Source organism: Carcharodon carcharias, chromosome 3, assembly GCF_017639515.1.
Source record: "Carcharodon carcharias isolate sCarCar2 chromosome 3, sCarCar2.pri, whole genome shotgun sequence".
In the NCBI taxonomy this organism is placed as follows: domain Eukaryota; kingdom Metazoa; phylum Chordata; class Chondrichthyes; order Lamniformes; family Lamnidae; genus Carcharodon; species Carcharodon carcharias.
This window is the reverse complement of record NC_054469.1, coordinates 133528737-133544943: the sequence shown is the minus strand read 5'-3', so window position 1 is coordinate 133544943 and position 16207 is coordinate 133528737. Positions and strand designations below refer to the sequence as shown.

Here is a 16207-nt window from a genome sequence, read left to right as displayed (position 1 = left end):
CACATGGCACTTAGGTGCCACATCTTTCATCTGATCAGCTGCAAATAAGGCCTTAGTACAGAAACATCAATCTCCACTCAAACATTCATGATAATTATGTGAAAATGAAAAAAGCACCACAGTGAAAAGATGCTCAGCTATGGTAACAAAGGTGGACTTTATTTTGTCCACAATTAAAGCCCACATGATTATTCGACAATGTTACAAAAAGGGGTCCCTATTCTAAGGCCAACACAAAATCACCAGTGACATACCCGTGGAGTGCCTAAGGTGCCTTATGCTTACCTTTCCGTGTGCTACATCTAGGTGCCAACCCATTGCTCGGAGTGGCTTGTGAGACAGCCTGCTGACTCTGCTGTCCTAGTGGGCTCGATGACCTTGGCGGGCGTCCTCTGGCCCGTGGAGCCTGTGATGGCCCCGCCTGGGAAGGAGTGGCCAGCTCCTGAACTGGCACCTCCCCAGTTGTTGCAGTCTCAACGGAAGCAACGTTGGCTGGCAGAGGGGTGGAGGAGCTGCGGCCCTCATCCGGAGCACCATGAGAGGAGCTCGTAGCGACAGCAGGCAGCTGCTGCGCCATGAGGTCCAAATCTACCTCCCTGCTCACTGCAGATGCATGGGCACCAAGTGCCGGCGCTTAGTGCCCACAACATCTCCCACAATGGGAAAGACCACCTGTGGCCAGAACCACTGTGAGGGCTTGCAGGTCAGAGCGTAACCCAATCATATTTTGATCCATTTGGTGGAAGCCCCTCTATATGAGAGTCGCCAATCTCTCATTGAAGGAATCCTGAGGGTGGATTCTTCACAAACATTCTGCCTGGACTCCTCCGTCACAGAGAACAACTGAACCATTCCCTCATGCAACCCTGCCAGATGTAAACGCACTTCCTGCCACCTTTCCTGCAGCTGCAGCAATGGGGAAAACTCCAGAGGCATGTCATCAGTGCTAGACTCAGCATGTGCCTCGTCTCCTGCAGCCCTCCGGCTGCTGGCACCATCGGCACTCTCTGTCCCTAACATCTCCTCCAGCGACCGTGATGTGCCCTCTCCACTGTGACCCGGGACACTAGCCGACGGTAAAGTCCCCACCGAGGTGTGTGTGTCAGCGCTGGTGCCTGGCTGGGTGAACTGATGTGCTGCAAGTTGCACATGTTGCCCCTCAGGTGTGAAGGGGGGGCTGCGTTGAGGACATGCGGGTCGCTCTGGTGGTGATGCTGAAATTAACAACAAGGACAGTGCATCAGTTAGCGTACATTCAGTTCAACCTTTCATCCCTTTCCCCCCCCAGCCTCATAAGTAGCTCACCCTTCAAGACCCTTAAAAGAAGAACATTGGTGAGGTCCAATGAGTCAAGACGGGCCCCAAGCATTAAACGCACATGCAAACAGGCTGGTTAGATGGCCTCAGGGATGGCACATGGCTTGTAAAGAACCAGAGGAGTGGGGAGAGTGCAGCGGTATCTGCTGTGGATGCATTGTTGCCTGGATAGTTGCGCGGTTGAGGAAACATTTCAAACAGTTGTGTCATTTTCTGCCTAACACAGGAGATTGAGAGGTCATATTATTGCCCTTCATTCTGTAAGGAGGGGCATAGACCAGTGGGCAGAAGGCAACATTTCCCCTTGGCGCAGGGATGAGTAACGTGGTGGCATTCATCTAAGTTGAGTGCCATGAGGTTCACAGCTGAGGTGCTGAGGACCTTCTGGACAGAGTAATGTGGGGCGCAGTGGCTGTCAGGGTGCAGGAGGTCCCAAACCCCCAAAATGTAATAAGTCTTTGGCTGTGCAGCAGCGATCCAATGGCATGTGAGACAATGGCATGGCAGTGGGCCATCTGAGGCCTCCAGTGGCTCCTGTCCACACTACTAATGATGAGTAGAAGATAGTACGGCTGGTCCCAAACCCCAACAGTCCCTTTGGACACATTTGGCAACCATCACTTTGAATAGCACACGGGTCCCAGCGCCCATGGAAAGGAGGATCAAATAGTTGCGGTGCCAATGCCAGCAGATGGAACTTGCCCAAAAGGCCTTGAGGCACCCCTTGGACCATCTCATTACCATCAATATGACATGTGTTGTAGTTCTGGGTATGTGTCTATCGGCCTCCCCTGCAGCTTGCCCCCAAACTACTCAAATGCCACAGAAACCAACATATGCTGCACAGAAAGCCCTTCTTCTCCTCAACCACCAAGGCTGATGCAAGCATTGTCAGTACCCATTTTCCCACTCAGCGTACGACAGATGTCCTTTGCAGTAATGGCAGCCATATATGGTTGGGTGGGTGGGGGAGCCTAAGGCTGCCTTCTGCCTCAAATAGCCCAAACAGGCATGGTACTCACCCATTCGGAGTGCAGCAAATCATTGAAGTGTTTTCGGCACTGTGTGCGTCTGACATCATCATGGGTACTTACAGACTCACCCACCTCCTCCATGCCTGGCTGGTAACATGGGGGGCCCTCCTCCTCCCATTCTCTGGATACAGAACATCACGTCGCTGGCCCATCTCTTCCAGGAGGACAGCAAGGCATGCGTCCGAGAATCTGGGTGCACAGTGGCCCCCCCCCGCTGGCCTCTCCTGCAGCCTGCCCCTCCCTCCTCCTCCACCTCCTCCGCCCTCCTTGGAACATTTCTACCTCTCTGAGTGGCCATAGTGCGCTGCCTCAAATAGGCTGCCTGGCCACTCTTTAAACAGGCTGCTGGTTCCCCATTGGAACCGGCAGTCTGAAGCCGCCCGCCTCCGCGACTATTTTCCCGTTTTCCATGGGAGTCGCTTACCCACGGGGCGGGCCTTAATTGGCCGGCCTGCAGAAAATGGTGGCATGACCTGTTTTGCCAGTGGCAATCGGCCCGCCACCGAATCGGTCAGGAATGTAAAATTCTGCCCAGAGAGTTGGGATAAGGGGGGCATTTTCAGGATGGCAACATGTAACTAGTGGAGTGCCACAGGGATCAGTGCTGATGCCTCAATTATTTACAAAATATATTAATGGCTTAGATGAGAGAAGTGAATGTTCTATCACCAAGTTTGCGACTGACACAAAAATAGGTGAGAAGGCAAGAAGGTGAGGATGGCACAAAGAGTCTACAGAGGGATAGAGACAGGTTAAGTGAGTGGACAAAAACTTGGCAGATGGAATATAATGTGGGAAAATGTGAGGTTAAGCACTTGGCAGGAAGAATAGAGGAGCTGAATATTATTTAAATGGAGAAAGACTGCAGAAAGCTCCAGCACAAAGGGAGTTGGAGGTCCTTATGCATGAATCCCAAAAAGCTAACATACAATTCAGCAGGTAATAGGAAAGGCAAATGGAATGTTGGCTTTCATTTCAAAGGGAATGGAGTATAAAAATAGGGAAGTCTTGCTAAAATTAAACAAGGCACAAGTTAGATCACACCTAGAATACTGTGAACAATTTTGGTCCCCTTATCTAAGAAAAGATATACTGGCATTGGAGGCAGTCCAGAAAAGGCTCACTAGGTTGTTCCCAGGTATGGAAGGATTTTCTTATGAGGAGAGGTTGAGTAGGTTGGGCCTCTACTTGTTGGAGTTTAGAAGAATGAGAGGCGACCTACTTGAAACATATAAGATTCTTAGGGGGCTTGACAAGGTAGATGCTGAGAGGTTGCTTCCCCTTGTGGGAGAGTCTAGGACCAGAGGGCATAATCTTAGAGTCAGGGGATGCCCATGTAAAACAGATGAGGAGGAATTTCTTCTCTCAGAGGGTAGTCAACTTGTGGGATTCTTTACCGCAGAGGGCTGTAGAGGCTGGGTTGTTAAGTATATTCAAGGTTAAAATAGACAGATTTTGAATCAGTAAGGGAATCAAAGGTTATGGAGCAAGGCAGGAAAGTGGAGTTGAGGATTATCAGATCAGCCATGATCTCATTGAATGGCGGAGCAGACTCGATGGGCCGAATGACTTCTGCTCCTACCTCGTATGGTCTTATGGTAAAATTTGGCACCAAGCCACACAAAGAGATATGAGCACAGGTGACCAAAAGCTTTTTTTTTTTATTCATGGAATGTGGGTATCACTGGGACTGGCATGGCAGCATTTATTGTTCATCCCTAATTGTCTTCAAGGAGGTGGTGATAATATGATAAAAACAAAAAACTGCGGATGCTGGAAATCCAAAACAAAAACAGAATTACCTGGAAAAACTCAGCAGGTCTGGCAGCATCGGCGGAGAAGAAAAGAGTTGACGTTTCGAGTCCTCATGACCCTTCAACAGAACCTTCTTAAAACACAGCAGTGCCATGTGGTGAATAATTTGTAGCAGATCTGATGCACTTGGCTGGTTCACTAATCTCATTTCAGAAAGCTGTCAAGAGTCAACCACATTCGGGCAGGACTAGACTTACATACAGGCCAGGTATGCATAGCCTAAAGGGTATCAAGTGAACCAGTTGAGTTTTTACAGCGTTACTTATGCTAATCTTTCAAGATTTTTTACTCAATTTACTGAATAAAATTTATAAACTGCTGTAGTGGGATTTGATCTTGCATCACTTGATTATCAGTCCAGGCCTTTTGATTATTAGCCGGGAAACATAAACACTATACAACAACTTAAAGGAGGAAAGGTAGACAGGTGATGAGGTTCAGAGAGGAAATTCCAAAGCTTAGGGTCAAAGCAGCTGATAGCACAACTGCCTGCAGTGGAGCAATGGAAATTGGAAATGTGCAAGAGGCCAAAATTAGACAAGCTCAGAGATCTCAGAAGGTTGTAGTGCTGGAGGAGGTTACAGAGATAGGGAGAGTCAAGGCAGTGCAAGGATTTGGAATAATGATGAGAATTTTTGCTGGACCTAGAGCCACCTGCAACTGAAAATTAACTCATCTGTACTCTCCACAGTTGCTGACTGATCTGCTGAGCATTTCCACCATTTTCGATTTCAGATTTCCAGCAATTTTTTTTTTGATTTTTGTGTTTAAGAATGAGGTCTTACCTTTTCACTCTCTGTATCAAGTGCAGATGTTGCCTCATCTAAGAGCAGAATTTTTGGCTCCCTTATGAGGGCTCGTGCGATAGCCACTTGTTGCTTTTGTCCACCAGAAAGCTGAGCCCCTTTTTCCCCAACTCTGGTGTTGTATTTCTAATTATGAAAAGAATTTAAATGAGTTTAAATAAACAATTTAAAATTCATACAAAATTCACAGTACTTGACTGGATACGCACAAGTGCTATTAAGCTTAAAATAACTTTGGTAGCACTTTTCTTTCACCTAAGATATTATCACAAGGTAAAGGATCATTTTTTTTTTACAAAAATAGAAAATACACTTTCTATTTTATTTCAGATCTCCAGCAGGTTTTAATCTCTGTTGCTTTACACAAAAATTTCCACCTTAAATTCACTGGTCCTGAGTTGCTTTTGCCTACATTTAATTGAACAAATACTTGTAGTAGCTCAAACACATTCGTTATCTTTTAAGGGCTGTAATTTAGTCATGCTAACATTTTGCAAAAATAATGGATTGTCATGGTAAAAATGCTACAGGTATTTGAATTAGTCATAGCAAACTATGGGACATCAGTGGAAAGGCTGGCTCTATCATCTGTTCACAGCTGTCAGCACCTTATTTACATAACCAGTAGTAAGTTCTGCACATGTACGTTCTCTATGGCCTGAATTTTTCCTGTGTTGAGCGGGCTGGACGGGGGCAGTCGCAAAGCCCACTGCCACCCGTGATTGGCTCGGCACCACAATTTCATGTGGGAGGGCCAATTGCAGCCCACTCAGCGTGGATGGTGAGCGGTAGTGCTGAGCGCTACCTGTGCAGGCGGGGGGAGAAGTGAGAGTCGGGCCCAGCATGCACGTGACAAAGCACTTCAATCACCCTGAGTCACGGAGCTGCCTCAGGGAGATTGAAGCGCTTTTTAAAGAAATTATTAAAAACATCTAAAGTTTAATCACTCACATGAGATGGGACATGTTTTTATTTTTCAAAAAAAATTTTATTCAATTTTTAAAAGTTTTAGTAAATCTCGTCCCGCTCCTAAAAAACGTAAAGGCCACTTGGCCTTTTCACCTGCCCGCCAACCATTAGCTTGGACAGGCAGCATAAAGTTGGAGTTAATTAGTACGTTAATGGCCTTAATAGGCCTTTCAATTATCAGCGGGTGTGCAGCCGACTCTGGCGCACGCCCGCCGAATGAAATGTTGTGAGACAGCGCGATGAGACGGGACACACACCCAATGTCATCGTGCGTCATTTTACATTCTGGCGTGTCAGGCCCACACCTGCACGCCAAATGTAAAATCCTGGCCTTTGTCTTTTATTACGAGAGGAATTGAACATAAAAGTAAGGATATTATGCTTCAGTTATACAGGGCATTGTTGAGATCGCATCTCAAATATTGTGCGCAGTTTTGGTCTCCTTATTTAAGGAAGGTGGAGGTGTTTCAAAGGAGGTTTACTAGATTAATACCTGGAATGAGTGGGTTGTCTTATGAGGAAAGGTTGGACAGACTGGGCTTGTTTCCACTGGGGTTTAGAAGACTGAGGGGTGATTTGGTTGAAGTATATAAGGTCCTGAATGGTCTTATCAAGATGGACGTCAAAAGGGTGTTTCCTCTTGTGGGTGAGTCCAGACTAGAGGGCACTGACTTAAAATTAGGTGTTTCAGGCCATAGGTGAGGAGAAATTTTTTCGCTGAGGGTTGTGCGACTTTGGAATTCTCTGCCTCAGAAGGTGGGGTCATTGATTATTTTTAAAGGCAGAGGTAAATAGATTCTTGTTAGGCAAGGGAATCAAAGGTTATTGGTGTTAGATGGGACTGTGGAAATCGAAATACAAGGAGATCAGCTATGATCTTATTGAATGGCAGAGCAAGCTCGAGGGGCCGAATGGTCTACTCCTGTTCCTATTTCTTATGATCTTATTAAAAGTGCAGCTGGGACACCTGAACCACTTATAAGCTAGATTTGACATTGCATTAACGTTATAATCAGTGACAGGTTAGGTCTTGACTCTGAGGTTGTACCATTATTTTTCCATGGCATCATGAATCCAGCTTGCACAAGTTTTTGTTTAAAATGTTTTTAAAAATGTACCATATAAACTCATGGTGGGATTAGGCAAAATAACTTAACAGTGCTATGGTAGATCAGTTCTCCCAATGCTGGACAATAACATGCATTATATGAAATGTTAGATACATTTTATTGTCCTGATGAACTGTGATGAATGATCAGTAAATTAAAATATGCAAATATGTGATTGGTGATCTGACGGTTATCACATTGCTGAGCAAGTCTATGGTAAAAAAAAGTCTTTAAGGATTTTTAAAAAAAGACTCCATGAAACTGCATTATTATAGAGCTACAGCTGATACCACATCTGCTTCAGTACAGCCATTCATGGGGGCTAATATGATGGTTGTAATACAAGGATTTTGGCGCAGGCTGCTCCCAGCTGTTCCCTGATCTAAGCTTGTTGGAGAATGTCCCAAAAGGGTGATAGCGTTCCTTTAACACTAAAATGAAAAGAAAGAATAAAGCAGTGGCACAATGTAGTCCTAAAGCATAGTTGCCATGTTACCGCCAATGCAAAATGCTGCAAAAAAATAAGCAAGAATAAAGTAAGCATCAACATTTTTACTTCGTATTATTATTATTCTCCATGCCTTTCCACATTAAGGCCTAAACAATTAAATTTCTGAAGATTTAATCAAAGTCATTTTAGAATCTGAATTGTTGATTGTTTTGTAACTGAGATGTTGAATGCTGATTCACACACCTACTTCAGGATGTGGTTACAGAGCATTTAGAGAGTCATCGCATGAATAAACAGAATTAACATTGATTTATGCGAGGGAAATGGTGTATGACAAATCTGCCAGAGTTTGTTGAGGTTGTACCTGGCAGGGCAGATAAGGAGAAACTAGTGGGTGTAGCGTAATTGGATTTTCAAAAAGCATTCAGTAGGGTGGCACCTTATCAAAAGATACACAAAATTATTCCTCATTGAATTGAGGGTAACATATTAGCATGGATTGAGGATTGATTAATGGCCAGAAAACGGACAGTAATAATAAATGGGTCATTTTCAGGTTGACTGGCTGTAAGTGAAGGAATACCCAAGGATTAGTGCTGAGCCTCGGCTATTTACAATTTATATCAATAACTTAGATGAGTCAGGAAATGAGTTTAATGCATCCAGGTTTTTTGATGATACAAAGCTAGGTGTGAAAGCAGTGAGGTGGATGTAAAGGGACTGCAAAGATTAAGTGAGTGAGCAAGAACATGGCAGATGGAATATAATGGGCCGAATTTAATGGCCGTGGTGGTTGCCCCATCCATTGGCTGGGAAACCAGTGGCAACTCTGCCGCGGTAATTTCCAGGAGTTCTAGTGAAATTAAATGCCCATCAGGCAGCCTGCTGCCTGCCTTCGGGGTTCCCAGCACTTTGAAGGTGAAAAGCCCATCTCTAAAAGCTGCCAGCCAATCAGATGGCCGGCAGCTCTTTTGTTCCTAAAGCACCACCAAGAGAAGTGGCCACTGCTGGGATTGCAGGAGGCCCTGGAGCAGGAGCATTGCTGGAGGCACAGAAGAAAGGTAAGAGGGGCAGGCTTGCCGGGCCAGTCAGTCAGGTTCAAGCGGTTGGGGGTGTGGTGGGGGGAGCTCAATGGAGACAGCAGGTCTCTTACAGGATGGTGGCCCTTGTCACTGGCAAGTCTTTCTGTAGGACACAGGGTGCCCCACTCACAGGATGCCCCCTCACCCCACACCAACCCATGCGCAAGTCGTCAGAGTTTTTCACATGTTGTGGGCTCTCCCTGCCACTAGCATTCTACCCTTAACTGATCATTTAAGGGCTTCAATTGGCCCAGGGGCAGGAACACCGACTTTGACCTTCCTCACCCCATGAGTTGGGAAGGCAACTGGCTTTCCATCACGTGCCTTCATGCCCAATTATACAGCCCCCCAACCCACCTCCCAGCCCGCTTCTTCATAGGACTGAGATGAAGAGAAATTTGTTCACTCAGAGGTTTTGGATCCTTGGAATTCTCTAACCCAGGGAGCGTGGATGCTCAGCAGTTGAGTATATTCAAGGCAGATATCAATGGATTTCTGGATACCAAGGGAAATAAAGGACTTGGGGATAGTACAGAAAGGTGGAGTTAAGGTGGAAGATCAGCTTTGATTGTATTAAATGGCAGAGCAGGCTTGAAGGACTGAATGGCCTACTCCTACTCCTATTTCTTATATTTTAACTGCAGAGTAAATTTATATATGTACATAGCTTTAAAATCCTTAACAAAAACAAAAAGTGCAGGAAAAATTCAGCAGGTCTGGCAGCATCTGTGGAGAGAAAGAAGAGTTAACATTTCGGGTCTGTATGACTCTTCTTCAGAACTAAAGAGAAGTAAAAATATGGTGAAATATATACTGTTTAAGTGGGGTGGGATAGGTGAAGCTGGATAGAAGGCCAGTGATAGGTGGAGGCAAAGGAGAGATTGCAGCAGATGTCATAAACAAAAGATCGAAGGGGTGTTGATGGTGGTGATACTGGCTAATGGAGGTGCTAATGGTGACATTAAGAGTAGAAAGCAGGATGAGCAAGTGACAGATGACCCTGGTGGGAGTGGGGTGGGGGGAGGGGTCAGTGTGGGTAAAAATATCAAAATAGGCTAAAAGGTGGGGATAAACAATGAAAAGACGGGATATGGTTAGAGGGACAGAAAGGGGTGGAGGGTCCAGGATGGGTGCTGATATCAATGAGTTGTTGGAGTTTGCGTTCCTTAGCACCTGAAAGAAAGAGACAAAGTTTTTTGTTAAGGTGTTGGATGAGACGACGAATAAAGTGAAACTGGGGGCAAGGACAGCTTTGAGATACGATGAGTCGGTGTTGCTGGAGGGAGAGGTCGAGTATGTTCATATGGCGGTGCATGGCTCTGAGTGTGGATCTCAGGATGCGGGGAGAACAGCAGTCCAAAGAGCGTTGTATGTCCTGGAGATACCTGTAATTCTGGGTGGGTTCGAAACATGAGGGATGGAACTTCAGTTGGAATCCACGTGGGGTAAGTTGGAGATGGAGGCAGACACTGAGGAATGAAATATGGCTGTGAAAGCGAATTTTAGTAAACACCTTGTCAAACACCAGGAGGGAAATGGAAAGCAATGAAGGTGAATCGGGTAAAACAGAGAAGCGGAAAGAGAGAAAAGCAGTATTTCTTCAAGGTAGGCACTCCTGGAAGAGAAGTGGCAGTCAACTAAACACTAAGATAAAGGCAACATACTGTGGATGCTGGAAATCTGAAACAAAAACAAAAAGTGCTAGAAAAACTCAGCATTTAAAATCCTTATTATTATTACTGCTGTTTGATAATGGATGAACTTACCTCAGGAAGTTGTTCGATAAATGAGTGAGCATTTGCTGCTTTTGCTGCCTTCTCAATTTCTGCCTGTGACACAGTCCTGCTGTTGGCACCATAGGCAATATTCTCAGCGATGCTACAATTGAAGAGCACCGGCTCCTGGGATACAATTCCAATTTGAGATCGAAGCCATTGGATGTTGATCTTTCTGACATCAATTCCATCTAGAAGCTACATTTAAAATAAATGTTAATTGCTTGTATGCCTGTGATGCAAGTGATCCATGTACTTATGCAATATTTGCATACATGAGTAAGGCCTCAATCTTTCTGTATGTATATGCAGTAGTAACTTAATTTCCTGCATCTATCCACTCAGTAAGACGCCAAATAACTTGTGCATTGTTTCTATCATAGAGAGAATTAGCAGGTTTGAATAGTTTTAAATAGACATCATGTTCAAACTCATTTAGCATTGCTCTTAGTATTCTGGACTAGATAACTTATTTCTATTCTACCCCTCATAGTGAAATGTATTTTACCACAAAAAGCAAAACTATCCGACTTTCTAAAATTATGCTGAATGTATGATTTCTATTTGTTGCGCCTTGTTGCAAACTCATGGGAACATTTTCAACATACAAATCAAAAACAAAACATGACTGTAATTACAGTTCAGACTGCAGCATGAACATTTCAGTTATTCATATATCTGCTCTAATCAGTTGAATACATTTGGCATACTCTGGATCCTATAATTTCCAGGCACATGTAAATGCTATCAATATAAAGTCTATTCTATTATTCTTTGTGCCACCAGATGGAGCTGTTGTCTGTCAAAGAATCTGCAAAATGTTGATTCTGATTTTGTGATGTGATCCAGATTGTTGGAAATGTCACTCACCATCACTTACTAGTACAGAGGCATGGAGTTGAACACATGTCTGCATTGCACTGTGGCTTGTGCCCACAGCTTTAACTGCTTCACCCCTAAATGTTTCTGCCTACTTTTTTGTGTGGCAGGTGAACATGTGAACCACTAAATAATGGAAAAAAAACTGAAATGTGAAGCGTACAGATATGTTGGGGAATCATATGTGCAAATAATGCTCACCACAGCTAAACCAGCACCCCCGTTACTGAGCCCAGAAAAGAACAAAGTGTAATAACTAATTAAAGCTGGAGAATCGCCTGGCTGGGTATAGCCTTACGTAGACCAAAGACTACATTTATCATGTTCTGGGGTCACACTGACCTAGACTTTCAATCACACCTCAGTCACCTCAGGCATTCAGCAGTAACAATTTACATTTGCCTGGTTCATTTAGCTTAATAAAACATCCCTAGATGCATTCAATAGCAGAAGGGTAGACTGACCTGCATTTCAGAAAGCAGGTCAAAGGCACAGTCAAAAGGGTTTGAAAGGATGAACCATGGGAGAACCCTAGACTTGCTTTGAGAACCTTTTGACAGGTAATTTCAAAAGGTGTTGCCTACTTCACATGTCATTATGATAAGCAACTTAAGTATGTTTTTAATGCAGTGATTCATGAAAAGGCTTTGCTTATATAGGACAATTAAATTGTCCATTAAATTGATCAGTGTTGTGAAAGTAGATAAGTCTTCAGATGCATTAAATTAATTTATTCCGTGCATAAAGTGTTCTGCTGCATCGAATAGTGTTGTGATTTATATTTTAGTATGTCATTTGGACCATGTGCTTTGATCATTACATTGATTGGCAGCCCAGCTATCTGTTCAGCCTTTGAACCAATGCAACAGATGCCCATCTGTTCCTCAACTTCAAAAACATTAATGTATTCAGCCCTCATGGTTTTGTTGACAGAGTTGTGCAATAAAGTCCCATTATGAATGCTTGGCTAAGATCTAAACCCCTAATTAATTCAACTCTGCTCGTAAGTGGATTATGTTTTTTGAAGAAGACATTGGATGACTGTTTATTTCAACAGATTTATGAGCACTTAAGAAGATTTTTTTCAAGTGGTGTTTAAACAGTTGTATTTTATTGAAAGTTTTATGAGCTCCTAAGAGGGTTGTTTTTTCTTGAATATTTTTGAATTTGTTTGTTTATTTTGACAGTTTCATGACTCCAAAGACTTCCCAATGTTATTATAGACCTCATGGGTTCTGTCCATGGTGAATACTGCGTGAATGGGCATGGGGGCACATGGAGGGGGAAAAAGGGGGAGAGAGGTGAGGACTAGGGTGCCTAACACGCATGTACAGAACCAGACTGACACCCCAGTGAACCTATGCAGGCCTTCTAACCTGTCTGATATCCACCCACCTCCAATCCTGCCGTGGGCTTGCTTCAGGAGGCAGTGGCCCCGACCCCAACCTATCTCTGCCACCCCACCATTAAAATAGCACAGGTGGACACTACTGGATAGGAGGCAGGATTGCACCATTGGGAAATGGCCTGACTATTGAGAATCAACTCAAAGGTGAAAATTTGGTCAGGGTGTTGCTAGCTCTTTTGCTATAGTTATTCAGAGAATAAAAGTAGCAAGTACTCTAATAACTAAAAGGTTGGTGTCTGCACTAGTGTTCCCCGGTTGCTGGGCCAGGGTAGCTTGTGGGGAAGGGCAGCTGGTTGGCTGGCAAATGCACGAAATTCAGATCAGTATGTACAGTATTGAAAGAAGGATTTCAGGAGGAACAAATGGTTCACCTAATTGGAATCAATTAATGGCTCCAGAGCGGTTGATTTTACTTCAGCTCAGCATTTGTAAACAAACTGTGATACTGTCAATATTTATTCAGAGTTCCTGGTCATTTACTTGGATCATATTCTTGCAAAAGAGCTATTATTTATATAGGTAATGAACTGAGAGATGTAGGGCAGAATTTTCTGCCTGTTGGGCATGCGCACAAAAGAGCTCACATCTCCCTGAGGCTAAGTGCTGTGTCAGGGAGATTGCTTACACTTTTAAAAATATGAAAATTAGAAAAAAAAAATTCCCTAATATGTCACATGAGATGTCACATGTTTATAATTTACATAATGAGTTTATTAAAGTTTTTAAAACCCTACATGAAACCTCATCCCGCCGGTGGATAAGGTTTCATGTTTTCTCTATTAGCCGCCGGGGCTCCTGGCCTGCCCGCTAACCTTATGTTTGGACGGGCAGGTCCTTTAATTGTATAAATGATCCTGTCAATGGCTTCAATTGGCCATTAACAGGTTGGCGACCTGCAGCTGATTTTGCTGCAGGCCCACCTTCCTGAAAATTTAAATACGGCGGGATGATGTCACGGGTTCCGCCCCCTGCTCGCCGACGGCAAAATTCTGCCCGTAATCTATTTAGCTCCAATGGAAAAGACGATCAGGTTTGGTGTAAATGAGATATGATATAACATAGGATGCCAATTCAATATTGCTTGATTTGCACTACGAATGTGTTTATAACATGGCAAATTTGCATAGGCAATTTCCATTATAAATGTTGACACTGGGATGTAAATTCGAAAAAGTTGACAGGTGTGTACAGATTTAAGTTTTATGTGTTATATCAGGAGGATGGCCAGAGGACTTCATGCAGACAATAAGCATCATCCTACGAAAGAAGCCAAAAGCATGCTGGTGTTCTGACTTTCGTACAATTAGCCTGATTGTTCATGCATCAAAGGTAATGTTGAGAGTTGTAACAAAGAGAATGGGTGGGAAAGTACAGAGTGCATGGAGATTGACCAGTTTGGATTTCAGGGAGGAAGGTGAGAACCAATCGGCGTTATAAAAGGAATGTGTGAAGGCAGCTTAGAGTTTGGACAGTTGTTTTGCAGATTTTGGAAAAACATTTGATTGGGTTGATTAAGCTCTTGGCAGTGGTCAACTATTTACAATTTGTATCAATGACCTGGATGAAGGGACTGAATATATGGTTGCTAAATTTGCTGTTGACATAAATATAAGTATGAAAGTAAATTGTGAAGAGGACATAAGGAGCTGAATTTTCCCAGAATTGCATTAAGTGCGGTAGCAGGCAGGTAAAATGGAGTCCTACCCGCCAATGAAAATGGCGGGTTTTCACGCTGTGTCTTCCCGAGCCTGCCTCATTATATATTCACTCCCAGGAAACACGCTGTTTCCATGGCTGGCGGGCTCTCATTCGCCCGCTTGCCATTAGCCCACTGTTGCATCACGCTAGCCGCCATCTTTAAAAGGCAGCCACCAGCAAAGCGCTCATCACCACCAGCTCACCACTGCTGCCTGGGATATATGGGCAACAAAAAGATCGCAGGCCCCTGCTTCAATGACCGGTCCCTCAAGCGACTACTGGATGCCGTGGAGGTCCACCAGGATGTGGTCTACCCCCCGCTCTGGTCACAGGATGGGCAGCAAAGTCACCAACCCGGCTTGGGAGGCGGTGGCAGTGGTGGTCAGCCTGAATGCTCTGTAGAGGAGGACAGTCACCCAGTGCCACAAAAGAATTAATGATCTCCTCTGTTCCGCAAGGGTAAGTCACTTTTTTCATCACTCACAACTTATACTCACAAACCCTTCACACATCCACAGGGCCCTCACTCACTGCCAGTGCAAGGGACATCACCATTCACTCACTCACACACATCATCATTGTCCTCATCCCGTCCATGGGACCACTCACCACCCACACAGGTCAGGCATACTTATCATCTGGCCCGGCAGGTGTCCTGATACACTCTTCCCATCTCTATCCATGCAGGACAAACTGGCTCACAACAGAAGGGAAAGTCGCAGACAGGTGGAGAGTTGCCAGAGATCAAAGTTCTGACAGAATTCGAAAGCAGAGCCATCCAGCTGGTCGGCGATGACCGGGACCGGTCCTGTGCTGATGGTGAGGTCAGTGCTGCTCTACCAAGTGAGGATCCAGCAGTGCAACATCCATCAGACAACCTTGCCGTGAGTGATGTGTCCTTTCTCACAGGCCACTGCCATGCCCTAATTATCTTCCCTTGCTTTCACAGGCACATCTGGGAAGCAGCCGACGTAGTCCACAGCCCAGAGCCTCTAATCAAACTCCGAAGAAACCTCCGAAGAGGAATCTGGAGGCACCCCACCTGAAGTCCCATCACAGTGCTTACCCACACCCTCCACCAGCGCAGAGACACACACCTCGGTGGGACCTAGCTTTAGAGTAGCCTCGGGATCACAATCTGGTGAGCACATCGTACCGTCTGATCCACAGCAGGTGGAGGCAGGGACTTCCCAGGTCCCCGGCACTTGGAGGACTGCTGGAGGCCAGAACGTAACTGAGTCCAAATCAGATGACGAGACTCTGGACTCGGTCATGTTACAGTTGCTGGAGCTGCAAAGGCAACTAGGGAACATCGGGAAGGAATGTTCACTGCACTCCTCAGATTGCAAGGCATGATGGAGGAGTCCGTCTGTCTTCAGGCTGAGTTGATAGCAATGCACCGAGGTCAACACTGGCAGGATGGCGGCCGCCATGGAGACCTTGGCCCAGGACGTCACTCCTGCACTGCTGCACGAGCTTAAATCCATCACTGATGTCATCACTGGCCTCCAACAGTGTGTACACAAGAGAGGTGCTGGGCAGCTCGATCTCACTCCACCTATCCCTTCCACTCATGGAGTCAGCCAGGGCACTCAGGCACCCATAGGGAGGAGGATCAGAAGATGCACGCTCCGGGGCCATCCACCCAGGTGACTCTGGGGGTGACCAGCCCGTCCGAATCCCCTCTTCCTGTGACCTCAAAAGATCCAGCTTCACAGGCGGAGGAGGGTGCCACTGCCACACAGCAGTGCCCTGAATGCAGGCTGGGGCCCTCCAAGTCTTGGGCCTCCAGAGGACGCCCGCCAAAGTCATCACAGACAGGGCATCACAGTCAGCAGGCTGCTTCCAGCTCCGCTGTGGATGT

General features: G+C 45.3%; 1 protein-coding gene across 1 annotated transcript in view; it reads right to left on the bottom strand.

The window, feature by feature from the left end:
- LOC121275888 (ATP-dependent translocase ABCB1-like) overlaps window positions 1–16207 on the bottom strand; it is a 141166-nt gene that overhangs the window by 14814 nt on the left and 110145 nt on the right. The window contains exons 23-24 of the mRNA XM_041183682.1: window positions 10350–10556; window positions 4952–5098 (exon numbers count right to left, since the gene is read on the bottom strand). Of these exons, the coding sequence (XP_041039616.1) occupies window positions 4952–5098; window positions 10350–10556 (354 nt within the window). The remainder of the gene's footprint in view (window positions 1–4951; window positions 5099–10349; window positions 10557–16207) is intronic.